The sequence below is a fragment of the Rhinichthys klamathensis genome, unplaced genomic scaffold (assembly GCF_029890125.1).
Source record: "Rhinichthys klamathensis goyatoka isolate OS25496 unplaced genomic scaffold, OSU_Roscu_1.1 h1tg000120l_1, whole genome shotgun sequence".
Taxonomy (NCBI): Eukaryota; Metazoa; Chordata; class Actinopteri; order Cypriniformes; family Leuciscidae; genus Rhinichthys; species Rhinichthys klamathensis.
In genome coordinates this window covers 793,361-817,174 of record NW_026606657.1, presented here as the reverse complement: position 1 = coordinate 817,174, position 23,814 = coordinate 793,361, and the positions used below count along the sequence as shown (strand labels likewise).

At 37.6% G+C, this 23,814-nt stretch overlaps 3 protein-coding genes and 1 long non-coding RNA gene across 4 annotated transcripts; 3 read left to right on the top strand and 1 right to left on the bottom strand.

Annotated features, from left to right (window-relative positions):
- The first annotated feature begins 400 nt into the window (after positions 1 to 400).
- Positions 401 to 1,325, top strand: her2 (hairy-related 2). The gene is made up of 2 exons (XM_056255279.1): positions 401 to 461; positions 572 to 1,325. Exons 1-2 carry the CDS (start codon positions 411 to 413, stop codon positions 971 to 973), a joined length of 453 nt encoding a protein of 150 aa, XP_056111254.1. The 5' UTR covers positions 401 to 410; the 3' UTR covers positions 974 to 1,325.
- Positions 1,326 to 3,131: 1,806 nt separating this feature from the next.
- On the bottom strand, positions 3,132 to 11,543 carry aldh4a1 (aldehyde dehydrogenase 4 family, member A1). Its single transcript, XM_056255339.1, has 15 exons — positions 11,388 to 11,543; positions 10,100 to 10,193; positions 9,916 to 10,008; positions 9,417 to 9,464; positions 9,134 to 9,289; positions 7,874 to 8,023; positions 7,704 to 7,778; positions 7,144 to 7,331; positions 5,731 to 5,804; positions 5,433 to 5,629; positions 5,268 to 5,315; positions 5,031 to 5,183; positions 4,453 to 4,574; positions 4,194 to 4,312; positions 3,132 to 3,360 (listed from the first exon to the last, which is right to left on the bottom strand). The coding sequence occupies exons 1-15, from the start codon at positions 11,426 to 11,428 to the stop codon at positions 3,248 to 3,250; spliced, it is 1,671 nt and encodes a 556-aa protein (XP_056111314.1). The 5' UTR covers positions 11,429 to 11,543; the 3' UTR covers positions 3,132 to 3,247.
- Positions 11,544 to 18,656: 7,113 nt separating this feature from the next.
- Positions 18,657 to 19,882, top strand: LOC130088539 (ubiquitin carboxyl-terminal hydrolase 26-like). Its single transcript, XM_056255346.1, has 4 exons — positions 18,657 to 18,919; positions 19,006 to 19,131; positions 19,571 to 19,697; positions 19,799 to 19,882. Exons 2-4 carry the CDS (start codon positions 19,034 to 19,036, stop codon positions 19,880 to 19,882), a joined length of 309 nt encoding a protein of 102 aa, XP_056111321.1. The 5' UTR covers positions 18,657 to 18,919; positions 19,006 to 19,033.
- Positions 19,883 to 22,595: 2,713 nt separating this feature from the next.
- On the top strand, positions 22,596 to 22,998 carry LOC130088497 (uncharacterized). The gene is made up of 3 exons (XR_008807475.1): positions 22,596 to 22,659; positions 22,739 to 22,838; positions 22,920 to 22,998. It is a non-coding gene; the product is annotated as an uncharacterized LOC130088497 (long non-coding RNA).
- The last annotated feature ends 816 nt before the right edge of the window (positions 22,999 to 23,814 follow it).

The following is a 23,814-nucleotide window of genomic DNA, read 5'->3' as shown; positions in this document are numbered from 1 at the left end:
AATAATTGTTCAGGATCTTTTCTGAAGGAGATTTTGAGCGGGAAGCATTTGAAAGTTCTCATAATCTCTATTCACGGCATTGATCATCTACTTTCCCGCCGGAACAGCCAAGCACGCTGTCAAAGGCTCGTGCACTCCGCAATTTCACGCTTTCCATTTACCGCGTGCGCGCACGCACGCACACACACACACACACACACGCTCCAGCTGTTTTGCTCTATTGTTTTGCAGCAAAGGAGGATCAGGCTAATTTAAAGTTTTCCTATTGAACCCTTCAGCTACGCTATGATTGGCTCAAAAGTGTGGGAAACATAAGACACACAGGAGAGGCGCGTATATAACGGGACTGTTTACCAGAAGAAACGCACACACACGACCAAGTGACAGACAGAACACAAACTGCAGCAAGAATGACTCCGAGTGTTTGCAAAGTGACTCAGACTGGCAGTGATAAAACTAAAGTAAGTATTTACCTTTTTAGGAATTAATTTCCATTCCAAATTAATGCTTTTCACAAGAGTGTTTACTTACAATCAGTGGTCTAACCAAACTTTTAACTTTTCCCCCCCAGTTGAGGAAACCAGTGGTGGAGAAGATGCGCAGAGATCGTATCAACAGATGCATTGAACAGCTTAAAGTTCTTCTAAAACCCGAGATAAAAGCCAGCCAGCCCTGTTCTAAACTAGAGAAGGCTGATGTCCTGGAGATGGCTGTCATTTACCTGAAGAACAACACATGGCCACTGACAGCGTCTCCAAACGCAGACACGCATGCGCAGAGCTACGCGGACGGCTTCTCCAGGTGCATAGAGGAGACTGCGCGATTCCTGTCGCTTCACAACCAGCAACCGAACACCAAAACACCTTTAAAGGGACACTTTGACAGAACCCAGCGACCCAAATGTGTCAGTGCGCCTGCGCGTAAACACAGCTGTCAGATGACCGGAGAGCGCGCGCTCTGGAGACCCTGGTGATCTTCATTCATAGCATGCTTGTTATGAAGGATCGAAGAAAACATAGAGAATTTACTGTTTTCTCTATCTAAGTAAAACATTGTTTTTATAAAATGTTGACGTAGGCAGCAGCTGCCATGACGCATAGAATGTACCAGTCTACCCCATGCCTGAATCTGAGAGCACGTGTATCCATCGCTTTACTTCACCCGTGTGGAGATTAACTTCATTTACATATTGTAAAAGAGGGCTGTCACCTCTGTATGTTTCTGCTGAAATAATCTTTTTAATGAGATTTGTAACCGTTAGAGGTGTTAAATCTGTCATATTGACGGAGTGTGTAAAATTGTCTCATGTTGAGTTCGATAGAATAAAATAAACGGAAATTACACATTTTATTTTTATGGGTTTTTTATTATTATTATTTACATTTGTCATAACTTTTTTTTATTTTTTTATTTTTTACCAGATAAACTAAGAAATGCTGGGTTGTTTCAACCCATGTTTGGGTCAAAAACTGGCCAAACCCAACTGTTGGTTTTGATTTTTAAATTAAGTTTTTAAACCCAATGGTTGGGTTTGTCCATATTTGACCCAAACATGGGTTGAAATAACCCAGCATTTTTTAGAGTGTATTTCATAATATAGAAAACATAAATTAATAAATACTAAATGCACTTATTTTCCACTTGAGTTTGTACCCGAGTAGGTTTATTGAATATGAAATGCTTAAAAGTTCACTGACAATGTATGTTAAGAGTCCTGAGGAGCAAATTGCACACACACACCCACACACACATATATATATATATATATATATATATATATATATATATATACAATAAGACAATTATTCAACAAAGCTTAAATAATAAAACATTCTAATGCAAATTACTGCCTGTAATCAGAAATCCGCCATTTTTCAGATTCTGGAAACGGCATGCTTCATTCTCTAGTAGTGTGACAATAATTCACACTTGGGTTTTCCCGTCATAAAGTGCTGAAAGAGGAACTGACTGCATGAGAGAGGAAAGAGACTGCGTTCTCAGGCCCTCACATATAGACCTCTTGATTTTATTGAGTTAAGAAGTGTGTCTCCACAGCCATATCTCCGTAAAGCGCTTGTCTGAAGTGTGTCACACTCCTTTGATGGGAGTCATATAAGAATGTGTTACTGTGGGAGCCAGGGAATAGAGGTGATCCAACACAAATAAAACGCTTGGTTTGCTTGGTAGTTGATTCTAACACAAATAAAGAAAAGCACAGGCACAAACAACTTTTATATAAGCCTAAGTGTAACTTGATGACAAGGAATCATTCCCTCTCTCTCAATGTTTTTGCTTCTTGTGCATTCAGGTCATAAAACACAAAGTGTGAAGAAGTGTGTCTGTAAAGAGGACCTACAATATGCAAAATATGAGTCAAGTACTATAATAGTATATAAATATTACTAAAATAACACTGGCCATTTGGCACCTTTAAATCATATTTTTGTTTGGAAGTCTACACATGATAAATTCTTCATGATTTGTTAGAGGTAAACATCTTCACTCGAGCCTTATTCTGTAAGTTGTGAAAGAGTCATAAGTCTGCGCTCTATAGTGATAAAACACTACTTAAACATTTTAAGGTGTCGGCAGCAAGTCTGAATAGGAAATATAGCAGATAGTATCTGTATTAACGCCCTGAACGTCTTCTAAAGTTTATAATATGCAAAATAACACATATATCCATCATCCACACCATGTGTTTATTGAGGCACAGTAAGTTTTCAGATATTTTGACTAGGTTAATACCTTGCTGGGACGGTCATTTTCACACACCTGAAAACATTCCCTCATATTTGCCTTCACACTTACATGTAAATGATATTAGAATGCTACAGATTTAAACTTATAATTAAAATTTAAAATGGAAGATTGCATCAGTATAAATCTAACAATACAATTACATGATAGAACTCACTGGATATAGCGAATTTTGAAAGAAAATCACACAGTGAAATTATGACAGATGATTCAGTGCATTTCCCAGGTTTGTTTGAATTGAGTATCTCTTCATATTCACAATGCAGTGATGTTTGAAGACACCAGAGGCAGCGAGTTTCTTGAGTACATTCACACTAGCTGGTTTCTGGTGGTTTGCATGTTGAAAGTCTTGTTTAGTTTTGTTCTGACAGTCTAACAGCCCTCTCAACTGCGTTTTCAGCATGATGGGACTATTAAGAAGGGCTTTGATTGCTTTACGAGTCTTGATGGAGGGATTCAGGGTTCAGGGCGGTACGGTCATGATCTCTTAGCCCATGTAGGGATATTTCCATTCTGTAAGTGGCGAGTAGGTCTGCTTGACAACCTGTGGGGACGTCCATCGGAGGACATAGTGTGGGCCACCGGGCTTGTCGTTGGTGCCTGAAAACATTGTCAAAAAGCATGAGATGTGAACTTTATATTTTTTTATATAAAAAAACCTGTTTATTATTTGAGTTACAACTACTTTTCAAGCTGAATTAACCAATACTGATGTAACTCCTTTCTGGTTTCTATATGTACTGTGGAAGGACTTATGTGGAAGCTTGTTTCCACCACAGAATAAAAAATAAAAAAGGTAATTGGGACTTTTTATCTCACAATTCTAACTTTTCTTTCTTGCAAGTCTGAGTTTATATCTCGTAAAGGTCAGAATTGCGAGTTTATATCTCCCAATTCTTAGGAAAAAGTTTCTTATGGAAGCTTGTTTCCGCCACAGAATAAAAAATAAAAAAGGTAATTGCTACTTATTATCTAACAATTCTGATTAAAAATAATAATAATAATTGCAACTGCGAGTTTACATCTCGCAATTCTGACTTTGTAACTTTATAATTGAGTTGTAAACTTGCAATTGTGAGAAAAAGAGAATTTTGAGATAAAAAGTAACAATTATCTTCTTTTTTTTCTGTGGGGGAAACAAGCTCCTGTAGTTATGACATTGAAGTTGAAATTCTGCATATACATTTGCACAGATAAGCGCAGTAAGGGATTTTAATCACAATAGTCTAATGCCAACATGTAAAATGTGTAAGTCTTTCGGCTATAGTTTTTTAAAGAGTGTGTTTTTGATGCTTATTGCCTATGGATTTTAGGTTTTTGATGGAGAACACAATTATTTTGACTTTTAAATGATGCCAATGATTCAGTCTCTAGAGATGAACTTGATTGAATCTGGATCATTCCTTCAGTCGGTCAATGATATTTGGTTTTACCTGATGCTCTGGCGCCACCAAATGGCTGCTGGGCCACAATGGATCCTGTAGATTTGTCATTGATGTAATAGTTTCCAGCAGCATTTCTCAAGACCTTTCCTGCCACATCAATAACAGCCCTAAAATAAGCAATTAGATTATAGACAAGTCTAGTGCAGAGATATGAGTGTCTGGGCATTTTTGTTGAAAAGCTGGGAATGTGCTGATCTGGGTTGCTTAATGGATTTAACTTAATCTAATGACATGGTGCAACACTCACTTGTCTTGGGCAAAGACGGCTCCTGTCAGGGCATACGGAGAAGTATTGTCTATTAAGTGCAGGACCTTCTTGTAGTCAGATTCAGGGTAAACGTAAACTGTGAGGATGGGCCCAAAGATCTCCTGAAAAAGCAAAGAATTAATGTTTTATATTCACTGTTTTTGACTTGCTCTTATATTTCACTTTTCAAACATTACTAGTTTTCCATCAAGTAAATTAAAGACGACCTATTATGTCCATTTTCAAAGTCTTGATTTAGTTTTTGGCCCCTACTAGAATAGGTTTACATGCTTGGATGTTCAAAGACACATTATTTTTTTCCATATTCTCCATTGTTGCAGCTCCTTAAATATGTCAATTAAAGCAAATAATGCTCTCAATATCTAGATCCGGGTGACTGTGGGTGGTAACTGGATTAGCTGAGACCATCCAAGCGTTAAATGAGGTTAAATGGAAGAGATCGTTTTATCTAAACAAACCAAAGTCCATCCATTCACCGTCCTGAGCCTGTGTGTGTGTGCAATCCTGGTCAAAAACCGCTGTGCCTTAAATTGCCTGAAAATGCTAGATTTTTATACCTCGTTCATGATTTTCTCTTGTGCGTCGGTGGTTTCAATGATTGTGGGTTCCACGAAATATCCTTTTTTATCATCACAGTTTCCTCCAGCGATGATCTTCAGATGTGGAGAGGATCTGGCATGTTCCAGATATTTCTTGTTCCTGGAGAAGGACTTGAAAAATACAAGACATTGTGTTTAATACTTTGACAAAAGAAAACGTTAAGCTTTGTCAATGGATAAACAGATGGTTTGTACCTTGTCGTCGATAACTGCTGAGAGGAAAGTGCCGAAATCTTCGACTGGCTGTGAAGTGAAACAACAGAAAAATGTCACATGAACACTTTTGGACTGTAGTGAGCAGCCATTAAAACATACAACCATGATCGCCAGTAATAGACGAACTCAAACTCTTCTACTTACGTCTCCCATTTTGATCAGTTTGTGCACATCCAGGAGTCCCTGTTTGATCTGAGGCCACAGTGAGTCTGGCACGTACATCCTGGAGCAGGCCGAACACTTCTGCCCTCCGTACTCAAACGCTGAGCGGATGGTGCCGGTCACCACACTGTTAACGTCTGCGGACTTGTGCACAAAGTGGAAGTTCTTGCCACCGCATTCTAAAACACACATGAGAAATTAAAAAAAATATTCCGATTTTACAATTTTAAATCTTACGCATCATTCGAATTGAATTCTCAATGCAACGGAAAACACAAACCTCCAGCGACACGAGGGAAATTCCTGTAGATATCCAGATTCTGGGCGACCTGCTTCCACAACCGTTTAAAGGTTCTGGAGATGATACAGGAAAGTCAGATTGGAACGATATAAAAATCAGGAAATTTTTACGTCTACGTCTGGAAAAATCTTACACGTCTTAAAGGGTTTTCTATAGCAAGTCCTATTTGTGTTGTCAAGTTCATTACACAACTGTTCAAAAGTAAATAGAGTAATGTTATTCTGCAAGATGGATTAAATTGATCAAAAATGACAGTAAAGACATTTATAATGTTGCAAAAGATTTTTCTTTTAAATAAATGCTGTTTTTTTAACTTTCTATTCATCAAAGAATCCTTAAATATATATATATATATATATATATATACACTACCGTTCAAAAGTTTGGGGTCAGTGAGAATTTTATTTTTATTTTTTGGAGGAAAGAAATCAATACTTTTATTTATCAAGGACAGTAAAGACATTTATAATGTTACAAAAGATTCTATTTCAAACAAATGCTGTTCTTTTGAACTTCCTATTCATCAAAGAATCCTAAAAAAAAAAAAAAAAAAACTGTACAACTGACAGACCAATAACTGTTTCAACATTGATAATAATAATAAATGTTTCTTGAGCATCAAATCCTCATATTATACTGATTTGTGAAGGATCATTTGACACTGAATACACTGACACTGGTGATGCTGAAAATTCAGCTTTGATCACAGGAATAAATTACACTTTACTATATATTCACACAGAAAACAGCTGATTTACACTGGAAAAATATTTAATACTATAACTGATTTTTGTTGTATTTTTAATCAAATAAGCGCAGCCATGGTTAGCAGAAGAGAATTCTTTTAAAAGTATTTAAAATCGTACCGACCCCAAACTTTTGAACGGTAGTGTATATATATCATGGTTTCCATAAAAATACAACTGTTTTCAACATTGATAATAATAAGAAATGCTCCTTGAGCATCAAATCATCATATTAGAGTGATTTCTGAAGGATCATGTGACACTGAAGACTAGTGTCATGATGCTGAAAATTACAGCTTTGTTCACAGGATTAAATTACATTTGAAAACATATTCAAATAGAAAAGTTATTTTAAATTAAAATAATATTTCACAACATAACAGTTTTTACTGTATTTTTGATTAAATAAATGCAGCTTTGTTGAGCAGGAAAACGTTAAAATCTTACAAAAACTTTTGAACAGTTTTTAAGTTAAAATCCTACAGATTTTAGGTTTCAACCATGCAAAAAACACCCCAGGGCTTTAAACTTTCCCTTTGCACTGCAACACCTGCAGTCTGACAAAATTTAACCCAGACAGAATGTTCCACTAAAGATAAGAGTATGTACTGTATGACCGAGTCAACCAGGATAGAAAGAGACGTACGGGACACTGCCAGTGAAGTTAATGCCAGCCAGGTGCTCAGAGGACGTGATGGCGTCTCCAAACACTGGGCCGTCAGCTGGGACAAACTGGATGATATTGGGTGGCAATCCAGACTCTCTCAGGATCTTATAGACGGCGTAGCTGGCGGACATGGCCGTGTCACTGGGTTTCCACAACACCACGTTACCCTGAACGCAGATTTGTGACGAAGTCAGTGTTAGAAATGAACCAAAACGCTCAGTGCAAATTGATTCATTTTCTGTAATATTATCAATTTGACTGCACTGACACCATCAGATGAGAACAAAACTGGATAATGACAGTAATGTCTTCTGCAGAGCTGCTTATAGCAGAATCGAACTTGTTTCATTGAACTGAACTGAAACCAAACTGAGCTGAATATACTATTGTCTTTTTAGAGCTGCTTTACAGCTCAAATTGCATTTGTTTCATAATCAAAGTATTTTGCAACATTAACACTACTATTTTCCTGTTTGTCCTGCTTTGAAACAATCTGTATTGTATAAAGCGCTATATAAATAATCTTGACAACATCTAACCATGATGGCAGGGGTGCCGGCAAGGTTTCCACCAATCGCTGTGAAGTTGAATGGTGCAACAGCAGCTACAAATCCCTGAAACAAGCCAAATTCAAGTCAATACCCAATCGCAAATAAATCCGTTACGCAATTATCTGACTATTTAGGAAAGGCCACAGTAGGGAGCTCACCTCCAATCCGCGGTACAGCATTGTGTTGGTACTTCCATCGCTGTCCAACGGCTGCTGGTGTTCCAGCTCGATCGCATGTTTGGCATTGAACCTGAAGAAGTCAATGAGTTCTGCAGCAGCGTCGATCTCAGCCTGGACCACAGTCTTACCCTGAGACACGGAGCAGAGGACATCAGGAACGGATTCTCCAAGATTAATGGGAAGCCAGCAAACATAATCCCATGTGTAACAGACTGGTGAACGTGATTTCACCAAGTACCACATGTTCCTGGATCAACATCTTTGTTGAACTTTCCAATCAACCAATTAGATTTGAGGGACAAGTTTACAGTTTATGTCAAGTTTAGGCTTAGAACCAGGGCGAAGTACTTAAACATCAGTGTTATTCACCTTATTTTATCAGGCTCCTCCCCTTTTGGGCATCATTATATTTCATAATTTATGATCAAAACCTTTTCTAATCTTGACAAAACACATATTGTCAGAAAGGTCTGAGTCTCAAGGTTCCAGATTTTGTGACAGAATTGATATTTGGACAGAAATTGTCTTAATTTGTTAAGGCAGAATGTATACAACTAAATTCAATGGAATGTATGTCACTCGGTGGCTATTTTTGGTACTACGCCTAAACAAAATCTCATGGGAATTTTTGTGATATCAACTTCAAATTTGGAACATAACTTGGTTAGATATATGGCTTTGATTTTATAGTATTTTTAGAGTAAAAAATATTTTGTAAAATATATATTTTATATAAAATAAAAAATATATAGTACAGTATATTTGATTTACTGTAAATTTAAACTTCCATAACTTTGTCATACTTTCATTTTTTGAAGTGTTTTCACTTCAGCAATAATCTGCTGAGTGTTTCCTTTAAAGCAAGACCAAACAGGTATATATTCCAAAGCATTCTTGAATTACAATCATTTAAGTTTGAATAGTGCATTTTAACCCCCATTCTCAAAAAGGGGGGTGACAGCTAAGGGGTTAACACATAAGTGCTATTCACCTTTCATTACCCTCTGATTTTAGGGAAAAGTTATGGGTAGGGTTAGGTTTAGGGGTAGGGATTGGGTAAGGACTACATTTTGGGACAGGAATGTTGATCCAGGAACAACAAAATATGTTGATCCAGGACCATGTCTTACTTGGCAAAATCACGGTCACCGTAACGGACGAGTTAACATCAGACAACTCGTGATGAAGCAGCAACAGCCTCCAAATGTGCCAAGCTCTCAGATGTTTGTGAAGACGCACCTGTCCGATCATGGTCTTGGCCAGAACGTCTGCTCTCTCGGGTCCACTGATGACGTCAGCAGCTTTGAAGAAGATCTGGGCTCGATCTGCAACCGGTTTCAGATCCCATTCCCTCCGAGCAGCTACTGAGGCCTCAATGGCTTTATTTATCAGCTCCTATACACACAAACCAGACCAAATGATGATGCAAAATAAAACCTTTGAAATGGTTTCATTATACTGAGGTGTTCAATAAAATCTCTCATATTTTGATGTTATAATTTACACTAAAAACATACTGTACCTTATCAGCGTAGCAGAACTTGGACACTTTTTGAGAGTGGTTGAAGGGCTATGAAGAAAAAAGGAACTAATTATTTAAAAAATCACTAACTAAACTAATATCACACTGAACATGATTTAATAGAACATTAACTCAATCTATGTATATCAACATCAATGTAACATAATTATTTAAATTGTGAGGTAAAAACTGGCCTGTGATTGTATAGTGGCAGAGAGAAATAAATATAATAATAACACAACACAATAATAATAAATGGATTTTAAATATTGACTTAAATTGAAATGATTTTATTTCAAGTGCAACAGAAAAATATAATAATAATGATAATAATTGGACCTTAAATGTTCATTTAAATGTATGTTGTGCATGGCACAATATTAATAATAAACATAATATTTCATGCTGTGATGAACTCCAGAGGTACCGACGACTATTTCACTGTAAAAGAGCTCCAGATTACATGTTCAAACAGAAACCAGAGGAATGATTAACTCACAGACAGCTGGTATCTGATATCTTTGGTCCACACTTCTTCATTTCCAATCACACATGGAATCTCTTCTGTCTTTCCCTTCAGGTTTTGTAACGCCTGATGATCAAAGTAAAACAGAGACGGTCAATCAGATACGCAGCTTCAGTGTATCAGGACATCCGAGTCAGCGTGTGTGTGTGTGTTTCACCTTCTCCAGTTCTGATCTCTCTTTACTGCCTTCTTTAAACCCGAGCACGGGCTCATTCTTCACCTCCACAGCTGCACACGAGAAGGTCTTGAACCTGCAGAGAAACAAGCTTGCTGTTACCGAGTCTTCAATATTTCTCAAAGAATCCGTGGGCTTTTTCTTTAGTCTCGTTTAGTCACGCAAAACACAAGCCTCTCAATCAGTAACTCATATAAAGTCATCTAGACAGAATGGCTTCAGGAATAACTTGTTGTAAATCCATAACAGGAGATAATTGGGTCACTTTAGTTTTTAATGCATCCAGCTGAAAGACAGCTGCTTATTTATTAAAATAAAAAATATTTAAATAATATCACTATGTTAAAAACGTATTAAAAAACTCGTTGAAATAAACCAAAAAATAATTTATAAGTATATAGTTCCAGTCAAAATTTGCAAACATTAATATATTTTTAATGTTTTTGAAAGAAGTCTCTTATGCTCATCAAGGCTGCATTTATTTGAGTAAAAACAGTAATATTGTGAAATATTATTACAATTTAAAATAATGGTTTTCTATTTTTCTATTATTTAAAATATAATTGATTTCTGTGATGCAAAGCTGAATTTTCAGCACCATTACTCCAGTCTTCAGTGTCACATGATCCTTCAGAAATCATTTCTCTAATCTAATTCTATTTATATAATAATCATTCGAAACAGTTGTGCTGCTTAATATTTTTTTTATAACCTGTGAATATTTCTTTGATTAAATTTCTTTATTCTTTGATGAATAAAAAGTTAAAAAAGAACCGCATTCTTTAAATAGAAATCTTTTGTAACAATATACACTACCGTTCAAAAGTTTGGGGTCAGTAATTTTCTTTCTTTCTTTAAAAAAAAGAAAGAAATTAATACTTTTATTCAGCAAGGATGTTAAATTGATAAAAGTGATAGTAAAGAAATGGTTCAATGTTGCAATGTTTCCTTTGTACAGTCTTTCAGTATGTGTATTATGCTTATGAATAGCTTGAGCTACAGTAAAAACAATGAGATGCACTTGTGTAAATAGATCTCAGCAAGCTAACAGTGGGAGGGAGGACAAGTTTCTTGAGCCATTACATAACACCGTCTGCCTGCCTAATAGCACGTAAAACGCAAACTTACAGCGCTTACACACATCACATGATAATGCACAAGCATACGATTGTTATTTTTCAATGCACAAGATGACACATGTCAAATAGGCATCAGAAGACTCTCTCAGAGTGAAAGTCATGTGTAAGTCCATGTGCAATCGCATACATACCCCTTCCAAGACTGACAGATGACAGATCTCACTCGTAGCATGTTTAATCTGGACGTACAGGGGACGGAGAGATTTCATATATATGTATTACAACAAAAAAAAAACTATATGTATCCTCCTGCTGAGGATCTATAGCTCTAAAATAGTATTATAATACTTGTATTCTCCAAGATCACAGACGACATCACATGAATGGAGGAGAACTACCACTTCCGGGATAGGGGGGGATTTCATGACAGGCGAAATAAGTTGAGCTGTTACATTTCATAACAACATTTTTCTCATAAAAATAGACACTAGTGATTAACTGTTTATTTAAAATGGCAAAGGTACGTTTACTGGCTCATTATAAACAAATATATAATAAATTAAAGTTAAGCGGCGCCCCTGTTGTTCATAAATGGGACAGTCAAGAGGGCGAGTTTCTCACTGGCCAATCAGCTTTCGAGACGTTCTGCTCCCAGTAAAACATAAGAGTCGTTTTTCATACAGTGTACGTGTATCTATTTATAAAATATTAAAATGTTATGCCCATTTGCCAATATTATTTTTCCGCAGTCAAAATTAGGAGTTTAATCAGTACAGCACTAAATGTGTAAAGTGTTGGTGTTAAACACATTTTTTAAATATCAATTCTAGCTTAACCGTACGCACCCACATACATCCTTAAATAATGTTTACGTTTGTGGAGGAGAAACCGTCTGTGCGAAAATTATTATATATATAAATTAGTGCTGGGCAATGATTAATCACGATCAGAGATCACGATTAATCGAATCCAAAATAAAAGTTTGTGTTTACATTATATGTGTGTGTACTGTGTATAATTATTTTGTGTATATAAATACACACATATGCATGTATATATTCAAGAAATATTTGCATGTATATACTGTATATATATTTATACATAATTTATATTATATATAACTATAAATATTTTATACTGTATATAAATAATACATTTTTCTTAAATATATAGGCTACATGCATGCACACACTAACATGCATGTGAGTGTATTTATATATACAAAATAATAATACACAGTACACACACATATATTATGTAAACACAAACTTTTATTTTGGATGCGATTACTCGTGATTAATCATTGCCCAGCACAATTTATAATCTTTCTATAGGCCTATTTCTATTACTCTACTAGGCCTATATTGCATTATTTGAATTTTGTTTTCTTATAATATTATTATTGATTTCATCTTTGTGTATGTCTGCACTATGTCTGTCCTTTCCCATGCACTGGAAGCTCCTGTCACCAAGACAAATTCCTTGTGTGTGTAAACATGGGCCATACTTGCCAATAAAGCTCTTTCTGGTTTTACAGATAAACGAAAAAAAAAAAAAAACTGAGCACTTCTATTTTTGAACTCTATAGAGATTGAGACAACCCTGGTTTGTATGACCATGGACTATTTTTTTTTATTTGACATGTTTTTAATATAATGAATATTATATGCCCCTGCCCAGGGACAGCAGATGAAATTTAGCGTTGTAGCTAATTCTGGGGCAGTTTTTTTTTACTGTCCATTGTCCCTGTCAAATAAAGAATAAAATAAAATAAGGTAAAATCCGTATTTTTATAACAATGTAACTGGTTGCCATTTCATTAGTTTGTACAATTTCTTTGCCATTGCATTAACTCATAAGACAATAGATTTCCAGTAGGATAAATCAATCCTCATCTGCCCTCCGCTGACAGACCTTTACACTGAGGAAACCTGATGCTGTGTGCATCCTTCCCTTGCGTTTTGTAACAAATCTTTTCTTCGCGGGTCAAAATGACCCGAAGTCCTAAAATTATACGTATTTTTTTTTTTTCAGAAAGTTTATTTGATTTAATTTTGATCGTATTTTTTTCTATTTGTAATAAAACATTTTTGGGAGATTTTTTTTAAATTAATTTACCTTTAAATTACTAGATAAATCAATAAATAATAAATAAAAAGTAATTTAAGCACATTCCACACATTCTTTCAATTCCGCTCGGTAGCCTTGTCATGACGTCACAGATACAGCGATGCGAAATGCGTCACAGCGTCAACCGCTATAAAGAGCTCGAGTAAATGCACTCAGGTGTAGAGTCTAATTGGGCTTAAGCCCCGAATGTTTTGTCAAAAGCCCCGAATCTTTTAGTTTTTTTTTTTAAATAACTTCAACTTCAACTATTGCCGTGCGTGTGGTGGCGGACCGACGGTAGGCCTATGCATTGCATCGCGCATCACTCAGCTTGTTTGCCAACTGCCAATAAAAACTAACGAAGAAGAATATAAATCTTCGTCGTCGTTGTCATCAGGGGCTTACTGCTGGCGGGTTGTTGTATGTTTCACCGGCGTCGTAGCGAGCTTACTAGCTCAGCCACGGCACATGTTTGCAGTCAGTTGCCTACTGGAAATTGTCACATAAAATTTGATGAAAGTGATGCTTTTGAAAAAATATTTCTGACAATAAATGAAAGATTTTTAAAATCGCATGTCACGGCCGTATTCTTGTGCATGCGCATGTGGTGACACGGATAAATGTACGCAGCAATAATGAATGTTCCTGGGAGATCCGTAACGTTAGTTGCACGGGATGTGGAAGTGCGCAAAAGTTCCAGAAATGTACAAAAAGTGCCCTAGCCTTGAATGTCAAGGTAAGGAAAATAAGACTAAATCAAAATTAAATAACCAAGACTAGCTTGTCCTTGTGATTTTTCTAAGGAGATGTTTTGAGCATTTTACTTCAGACACCGGATTATCAGCAAACTGCCAAGAGAACGGCTAGCTGGCTACTCAAAATAAACTAGCAATCTATTCAGGCAGCATATTTGTGTTTGATCTGTGTGCATTACAGAAATATAAGACTTGCTAGACCAAGACTCGCAGAGTAGGCTGTGTGTGTGTGTGTGTGTGTGTGTGTGTATGTGTGTCTCTTGACTGATTAACAGTATTGTAAATGCTAAATGTCCTAATACCTGTTGATACTACAAAAATGCAAAGTATATATATGCTCTTATACTTAGTTTTCCACATATCATGTAGTACTCAATTTATCCATTTCTTTGCACAAAACTCTCCAGAAAGTGCCATTTAATGGTTTATTTGTCAAAAAAAATTCCCGGGGGGGCATACCCCCGTACCCCCCTAGGGAGAGCACCCCCACATAATAAATCCATAGGCGGAGTTTGACATTCGAGCCAGGGGGGGCAAAAAAACAAAAACATTGTAGCATTCATTCATTCATGTAGTAATCATTAGGCGCGTTTCCATTACAGATTTGCGCAAAACCTTTGCGACTTTTTCTAAATGTCGATAAAAAAAACTATTGCGAAATGACGGCGTTTCCATTAATTCACCGATGTTATGCGACTAAAATGTATTTTTTTCCTCTCGCGATAAGTCATTCCAAAAATCATGGTAAACGGATGTTGGTAGGTTTAAAGCCTAGGCTATATCACAGCCACCGCACTAGACATTATTATTATTAATGGAAGGAGACGTGGTGTTATCCAAGCATTAATGGCAGACCCTTATACTGCGAACGGCACATATAGCCTAAGAGTTCCTGGCTGTTTCTCCCTCATTTCTGCTCCGAGGTCTTGATTGTGGCATTTCTTTGCGGTTTAGAATCCAGTATTCCTGTAATTATTGTTTCTTTTATGAATTTAATAAAGAACTCTGTCTCGTATTATGTCCAAACGGTCAGTGTACTTTTGTGTCCATTCGTTTTTCCTAATTTAACCCGTAATTGCAAAACGAAAAATAAACGGTTGTATTTTTAAAACGCAAAGTCGAACACCAAAATTTTAATTTGAACTGCTACACACCAAATGCTGCGCAAAACAAATAATATGGACGAATTTTCAGATTTTTGTTTATGACTTTTTGCCCCTTTATTAAACATTTAAAATATTGACAAATTAATATGAAAAAGAAAATGTAGATTCAACTGGTTTTCTAAGGCCAAATAAGAACCTGGAAATTATATTTTTCCCGTAGTGCTGAATGAGAAGATAACCACAGGCTACAGAAAGGGGATTTATAGGTGAGTTATAGGCTATAATAATTAATAAATGTGTCTGAAAAAATAACAAGGCATTTTAATTGTTTATTAATAAAAAATCAGTGTCGGCTAAAACATATCTCCATCTCCGCTGTAAGGATGCACCTTTAGAGAGAAATGCACCTCTCATACGGATTACATAATCAGAAGGTATTAGCTTTCGATTCGAATTTGTTCGTTTTAAAGTGGACATTTCAAGCTTTAGCTTAGGCTATTTTGTTTCAGTTCTAGCGCTTCAGTTCACGGAGACCATGAAGCGCGCCTGATTGTTTTATTTTATTTTACAAAAGCACAACGTTTTCTTGTTATTGTGAGTGTACACAAATAAAAGTAGTTGCGAATAATGTATTATTATTTTTTGTATGACCAGAAATGAGTAGGCTAGCCTATTTTAAGTTGTTTCCACTGTTGATAGGAAAATGCAAGTGTTCGCGCCCGCGCCTCCGTGCCATCCAGTGCGCGCTCCACATTCCGCACACACACTTGGATATGCGTCAAAATCTTGTTTAGCCTATTTGTGATCATCTTAGCCCTGTATTATGAATGATATGTGACGAATTGCTTTGTTCCTTTTTTTTTGAAAAGCGTCTTCTACATATGTAGCCTAATAAATGTTATAATAATGATGATAATTATTATTATTATCCCCGCGTCTTCTCCAAGTCACCTGACTGTAAATGCGCAAAACCTGTTTCCATTGCAGTTTTTTTTTTTACTAAAGCAGTATATAAAATCAGATGTGTATTACCTACCACCATTTAGTTGTTTTGTGTTATTTCAAATATTTATAATATATATTTTTTTAACAATGCAAAAATTTTTTTTAAACGGGTTTCAGCCACCAGGGGGGGCAATGCTCCCCCTGCCCCCCCGCAAACTCCGCGCCTGAATAAATCCCAATTTTACCCCTGGATATATGCCTCTGGACCCCCCCTAGTTTGGGCTAAGCCCCTAATGCTTACATCGTCTGGCTCCGCCCCTGGTGTAGACGAGCAGGAGTAAGGTAAGTCACAATTAAAGTATTTCTGTCTAAGTGCCTATTGGAAAAAACAACTAGGGCTAGTGTGTCACACTTTCCTCAAGTAAATATTTCATCGGGATATTTTTAAAAGTCTTTTTTGGCGCAAGAGATCGCTCAGAGATCGCTCAGTCAGTTCAAGTTAAATTAACCGATCATCTTAGATAAAGCACCAAATAAACATGAACCTACATGCTGAAAGATACCAAAATCAATATAATATCTCATATAATCGATCAATCAGTGCTTCAACCGCGAAAAGACGTCAGTAAAACAGCTTGTAACGTTTATTAAACAACATTTTACCTCAGAAAAGTCATTCAGTGGAAATAACGTTAAACGGTCAGCTTGTAAAATAAACTATAAGTTAGAGGTTTCTAAATTAAACTTTCTATATTCTAAATAAACTTTATAAATTTATGCACTGATTTCTCACATGTATTATATTTTTTACTTGACCTGTTCTTCAATGTTTAATGTAACGTTATGTTTGAATAAATCTGTCATGTAAAAGGTTCCTGTTTATGCCAGTTTTTTTTTAAATACACTGTTTTACGTGACAGATTTATCGATTAGATTTCTATTCAACGTTATTTGATTCGATAAATCGATATCGATTCATTTGGATTTTCATTGGATAGCAGCTTCTGCTAAATGAATAACGTTAACGTTAAATGTAAATATAGGCTATCAGGTAAGTTACAGTAACTTACTTTACAGGGAACACTCCCAAAAATTAAGAACTGATTTGTATACAAACATTTAAATTGCACTTAAGGCAGTTTTTATAATAAACAAGTTATAACTATGTTATAGTGTTCCCTGTATAGTTCTCGATATCGATTCAAATAGCAAGCTTGTGAATTGAAATCGAAGCGTGAAATGTATCTCAATACCCAGCCCTACTGTTAACTACAGTGAGTGTGTTTTTTCATTCTGAATTATGTTTATTTTCTCTTTAGAAAATGGTTAGCGACATTTTGTGTGACAAAATGCATCGAAAAACCAAAAAGGAGCAGAAGAAAAAGAAGCGTGGCGTGTTTATGTCATCTTCTCCAGATGTGGTGGTCTCAGCCGCTGCACCTGCAGATCATCCCAAATCTTCCTCCTTCTGGAAACGCAAATTCCAACCTGTGTGCCGGGCTTTCCACAGAATACTATCGCTGATTCTGCCGTGTGTGTCCTCCTCTGAGCTGGACGAGTCCACCGAGACTCGCACATCCAGCATCGACACACACACTGATGCTTCTTCCTCACCTGCAGTCAGTGGATCCTCTGATCCAGAGCTTGATCTGCTGCCTGCCATCCAGGAGAAAGAAGCCATCAGAGGTAAGGGAATGCTTTAAAGCTTTTACATGCTTAACACTCATCTATCTTTCCAAGTGTACATTAAAGCTTGAGTGTGCACAATAAAAACTAAATTATTATCTTTTTCTCACAGATGTTGGTTAGCTTTGGTGTGATTCTTAATAAGAAGTGATGTGGACTGTAGTGCTTTTTTATATAACTGCACATTAAAATATCTCTTAAAGACAGTACTATGGTTTGTTCACAGCCGTACCCAAAGAGTCGAGCACCTCCAGCAACAGTGATGGTTCTTCCTCATCTGCAGAACACAAACCATCAGATCTGGAGAACAGTAGAGGTTGTAGCTCTTCCAGCGCTGTGGGTAATTCCTCCTCTGACGAGAGCGTGAGGATTGATCTGCTGGCTGAACTTCAGGGAACAGCGGTTCCTGAAGGTTAGAGAAGTTTATTACAACTGTTACCGTATTATTTAAAGCACTATAATTCATTAGTCTAATGTGTGGTGCATAATAACTCAAACTGCGTTATTTATCTCTTCATCACTGATGCAGCCGGAGATCAAACCGCCTCTGATGTGGATCTTGACTGGTGGGTGAATAAATGTTGTGTGCTGATCTCTATATCAGCACATAATGAATTTATAACCCAGCTATAAATATATATAAAACACAGCTCTTTATATAAAGTTGGATATGTCCAACCTTATCCACATACAGTATACTTGTAAAGCAATATATAGCAAATCTCAACTGCCTGATTTATTGTATCATTGCAAAATATAAACTATATTATCGCCCAGCGCTAATCTGCTAAATGCAACTATAAGCCATTTAGATATTATGATAAATCATGAATTTGTGAAAAGTTGAGTTGTTGATTTAATGCAGACTATAGTTGAAATCAAACGAGCATGGACAAGCAGAATATTAACATATTGCTGATGTTTTCCCAGAGTTCTCGATGTGCTGGCCACTGTGACGGCGCAGTCTAACGGTCTGTCTCAGCCTGAGATACTGCGGCTCATCCAGTGCAGTCCACAGCAGGAGCAGATCGAGGTCGAGCAGCAGAGAGACACGGAGGAGGAGGATGTAAAGCTGGCTGATGTTGTGTCGACAGCATCGCCAGCTAAAATCAAGAACTTGGGGTAAATGTTGGATATGCACAACTAGAACACACATACTCACATATGATGTGCTTTTCACAGACTAAACTGAATGGCTCCTGTCACAGTTTTCCTAATTTAGGGAACACATGCTACATGAACTCCGTGTTGCAGTGCCTCCTCACTGCTTCCCCCTTCCGGGACGATGTCCTATCCCAGCGGGAGCACTGGAATGAGGGGAGCACAATGCTCAGGTCAGTGATATTTTTGTATCATTGGGATATTATTAATTATTTTATTAATTTTTAATTTAAAAGTTTTAGTTATTTTTGTGTGTGATTTTGTCATTTTTATTAGTGTTTATACAGCTAGTTTTTATTTAGTTTGTTATTTTAGTACATTAAGTTAAACTAAATGAAAAGGACTAATATTATTTTATTATTTTAATATTTATTAATTTTATTATTAATAATTATTGCTTTATCATTTAAATATATTAATAATAATTTTATTTTAACCTTTATTTTATTTCAAATAACATTTCTTTTTAATAGTTTATTTTTATTTTTATCATAATAAACCCTGGTTCAGGTATCAACACTGAATTTGTGCAACATTATATTTCAATCTAAATGAAAAATTGCAATTTCCAAGCAGCAATACTAAAGCAGTTCTTTACTATTTTCTCTCCAGGGCGCTTACTGACCTGCAGTTGACCAGGCTAACAGGCAATGATGTGAAGCTAAAGGTGAAGCTCTTGTCTGCAGTCAAGCGAGGCATTGAAACTCACCATCCGGATTTCTGGGGAGACCATCAGCAGGTGAGTGAGGCGATGAACCGGATCTATATGCTCAGATGTATTATTGTTCATGAAATAAGTTAAGATTTAACCTCATTGTCCTTCACTCTTTCTCCTCTCAGGACGCCCATGAGTTCCTGATGGTCTGTCTATCCCATTTGAAGGAGGAGGGTGAGTTTCTGCAGAGCGTCTGGCCTAAATACTAGGCCTGTAGCGGCGCGTCGACGCTTCGACGTCAAAAATTCGTCGACGTCATATTTTTTTGTCGACGCTTCTTTATTTATTTATGTTTTTTTTTTTTTTGCACCGTTCCCGGCGGCACAGCTCGCCACACACACGTGGGAGACCGAAACATTGCAGAATCGAGGACGAAACAGCAACCTCTTCACAGAATTCACAACAAAGCCATGCAAAAGTCCCAACAAAAGAAAAAGTCCTAAAAAAACCCAGCTCGCACTAAATCATCGAAGGTATGGGAATACTTCAAATTTAGTCCCAAACGTAAAGGTGTCGTTATTTGCGCTCTTTGTCAAATGGAGTTGACATCCCAAGTCTCCCGCATAGTGATAGCGGCTCCCTGATGACCGCAAAGTTAAAATCTCCCGGAATCTAGAGCTCGCGAGCTCCAAACCGTGTAGCGTGCGCAGCGAGGGAGAGAGCGAGAGACCTTGCGCGTGTGTGTGCAAATGTGCGTGTGTGCCTTATGAAGCGCATGTAAACCCCACCCCCGTCAACAAAACCGAAAAATCAGTCCGGATGTTTTTTATGAGCACTGAAAACATTAAAATGAGCACCACATCCAAGTGTGATAGGGCTCATTTGAGTAGCCTACCAAACATTTTACAGTGTAGATACTCTGTAAGAACCAGATCAAAATTGTTGTGCATTGAATGTGCACTCTAGTGATGTATGTCTCGAGACCGGTCTCGAGACCACTTGTCTCAGTCTTGTCCAGGGATGGAAATTAACTTTTTTGTCCACCGGCCACTGTGGCTGGTGGATTTCAAAATCTACCAGCCACTCAATGTTTTTACCAGCCACTTTCTTGTTTTTAACCGACAATGTGTAACTGCATGTGAAAATTAATACTACAAGAATACTTAAGCAGTTCATTTAATCTCAAGTCTCAATGAAATACTGACATTTTCTCTTTCTCTCACCCTCGGCCTCATCCACCTAATCTGTCATTTATTTTTGTTTTGATGATAAATTGAGCCAGCCTCCAAAAGTAAATAACCTGTCCTGTGATTTTTTTTTTTCTCTCACACAACACTCTCCAGACACGGATTTATGAGCTATAGTATGTTGGTTGCCTTTACATTAGAATAATATTTAATATAATCTAGATATGAAATGGAATAAATAGCATTCAATACAAAATGAATATGTCTCATATATTGAAATCAAGTTTTATGTGATAAAATATTTGCTTTGTTGTGCATTAGAACCACATCAGGCATTTAGTACAAAATAATTTATTGAAGCATCCAGATACTTCACCACGTGACAGCAGCTAAGCTCCTGATTGGTTAACGCGGCGCGAATTGACGCAAAAGTTCAGATTTTTCAACTCGGGCGGCAGACGCGAATTCGCGTCAAACGCGTGAATGCACAAAAGCACTCAATAAAATCATGCGCGCGGAACGCGTCAGACGCTCGAACTTGCCGCGCGAATGAGGCGTATTCGCATCTACCACGGCGCGCTCTACACCTCATTCGCGCCGTAGGAATTTTTTACGCGCGTAAGGCGTCTTTGCATTGACTAATTAACAATGAAATCACTCGCGCCAGACGCTCTATTCTCGTCTGGTGTGAACGCACCATGATGTTTTCTCTGCAGACCTCTACGCCTGCGATGTAACGCCACATTTTGTTTGAAGGTGTGCGTCCTCTAAAAGTGTCCGCCGTCCGGGTGAAACAGTATGCTATTTTTATTTACCCGCCACGGTGGCCGGTAGGTGAAGCGAGTTTACCCGCCACAACACAAAATCACCCGCATTTGGCTGGTGGCGGGTGCTAATTTCCATCCCTGGTCTTGTCACGGCCTTGACGGTCTTTGGTCTCGGTCTTGTCTTGGTCTCGGACCTCTCGGTCTTGTCTAGGTCTCGTTGTCTCAGACCGACATAGTGGTCGGGGGATTTAGCAATATCAATATCCACGACGATATCCGCAACGGATTGAAGCGCGCGTCCGAGTGAAGACAGTGCGGTGCGCGCAGCGCGAGAAAACCCTGTATCCGCGCCACTGATCGCAGGGCAACGAGCACTTTGATCACTTGATTTAAAAAACACATATCATGTACAGTTTTTGATGTATTAATATTTAGTAAAACACATATCAGTTACATGATGGGTTTTAACTTCATTCAGGAGATTTTGGGTAACTGCACAACTGACAGATGACTTTGAGAGCACCGCCAACGGTGTGTGTGTGTGTGTGTGTAACCATAGCGACAAAACAACCAACTTCCAGATCCTGCACTTAAGCCTATAATTTCGTTTTTTAAAATATAATTATGTATTTAAAAGTTGCAGAATGGATTCATTTGGAGACTTCGAAATCGGCAGAGATAGGCAGGCAATGCAAAACAAAATCTTACAAGTTATTGCTTAGCTTCAACAACACTAGTCTGTTTTTTCCCCCCCCTCCGGTCTCGGTCTTGGTCTCGACTTGGTTTCGGTCTTGGTCTCGACTTGGTCTGTCTTGGTCTTGGTCTTGGTCTTGGTCTTGGTCTTGTCTTGGTCTCGATACCCTCTGGTCTTGGTAGTGTCTTGGTCTCGGTTTAGGCGGTCTTGACTACAAGTCTAGTGCACTCCTGCAATTTCCATGTTACAAAAAAGAATCGTTAGATTAGTCGACTAATCGATAAAATAATCGACAGACTAATCGTTTAATTAATAATCGTTTACCCCAGCCCTACTAAATACACCTGCCCAGTTGCCAACATGGAGTTCAAACTCAACCGCCTGCGCACCTGTGACAGGTATCATCTCACATCCACACCTGCTCTCGTTTAAGACTCTCAGACTTATTTATGTGACGCTGATGTTCTGTCGTTTCAGCTGTGGCTTCCAGAGGAGCTTCAGTGAGGATTGCAACTACCTCTCGCTGGTCATCAGCCCTCAGAGAAGAGTCATAGACAGCCTGCAGCAGTATTTCAAAGTGAGTGACAGCACTGATTATATATCAGCAGGAGGATGTAGTTTCTGATTGGCTGATATCAGTCTTTCTTTTTTTCTCCAGACATCTTCATTTGAATGCTCCTGCAGCGAGTGTGCCGGCACTACAGCCTCAGAGGCCCTGCAATTAATCACCTTTCCACGGTATGAAACTTCGTTAATTAGTCAGTTCCCTGCAGAATAACTCAGAATGCGCTAGTGTATAACTTCTGATCATTTGAATCTCTCTACAGATTGCTGGTTCTTCTGGTCATGCGCTTCGACGTAAGATCCTCAATGTGCAAACTGAAGGGTCGACTGGAAGTTCCAGAAGAGTTTTCACTGTCCTCTAGTACAGGTGTGTGTCAGTTTATCAAACATCTGCCCTCTGCTGGACACTTATGGATCAATCACTCACCTGAATTACTCTAAAAGACAGCGTTAGGAAGACAGTTGCTATGAAAGACAACATTTAAATTGTTTAAGCATGGTACTGAAGAGTTTTCTTATTTTATGCATGATGTTTAACAGAGAGCAGGGAGATGACAGTGATAGACAGCAAGAGGCCAAATCAACAGCGAAAGAGAAGGAAGAAGAATAGGGTTGAGCCTGCAGTACCAAAGGAAAGATAGAGACAGCAATTTATAGATAGATAGATAGATAGATAGATAGATAGATAGATAGATAGATAGATAGATAGATAGATAGATAGATAGATAGATAGATAGAACAAGGAAAATAGAGGATGTTCATAAACATTTGAAATGCAGCACCATCTAATAATACGTGTTTGTGTTCAACAGATGGAAGCATCAGATTGCGGCGGACAGTACAGACTAGCCGGAGTCGTGTCCCATCTGGGCAGCAGTTTATATTGTGGTAAGACTTTCTTCTAAATTTCCAGTCATCTCATTCACTCATTACGCTTCATACTAAATTCCCTCTGTCTTGTAGGGCACTACATCAGTCACATACGGGAC

Coding starts and splice junctions, on each gene's coding strand:
- her2 (XM_056255279.1), top strand. CDS start 411: ATGACTCCGAGTGTTTGCAAAGTGACTCAGACTGGCAGTGATAAAACT. Junction 462..571: donor CTGGCAGTGATAAAACTAAA/GTAAGTATTTAC, acceptor TTTCCCCCCCAG/TTGAGGAAACCAGTGGTGGA.
- aldh4a1 (XM_056255339.1), bottom strand. CDS start 11,428: ATGCTACGAGTGAGATCTGTCATCTGTCAGTCTTGGAAGGG. Junction 5,630..5,730: donor TTTCCCTCGTGTCGCTGGAG/GTTTGTGTTTTC, acceptor TGTGTGTTTTAG/AATGCGGTGGCAAGAACTTC. Junction 5,316..5,432: donor AACTGATCAAAATGGGAGAC/GTAAGTAGAAGA, acceptor TTCACTTCACAG/CCAGTCGAAGATTTCGGCAC.
- LOC130088539 (XM_056255346.1), top strand. CDS start 19,034: ATGAACTCCGTGTTGCAGTGCCTCCTCACTGCTTCCCCCTTCCGGGAC. Junction 19,132..19,570: donor GAGGGGAGCACAATGCTCAG/GTCAGTGATATT, acceptor TTTTCTCTCCAG/GGCGCTTACTGACCTGCAGT. Junction 19,698..19,798: donor TCTGGGGAGACCATCAGCAG/GTGAGTGAGGCG, acceptor TTCTCCTCTCAG/GACGCCCATGAGTTCCTGAT.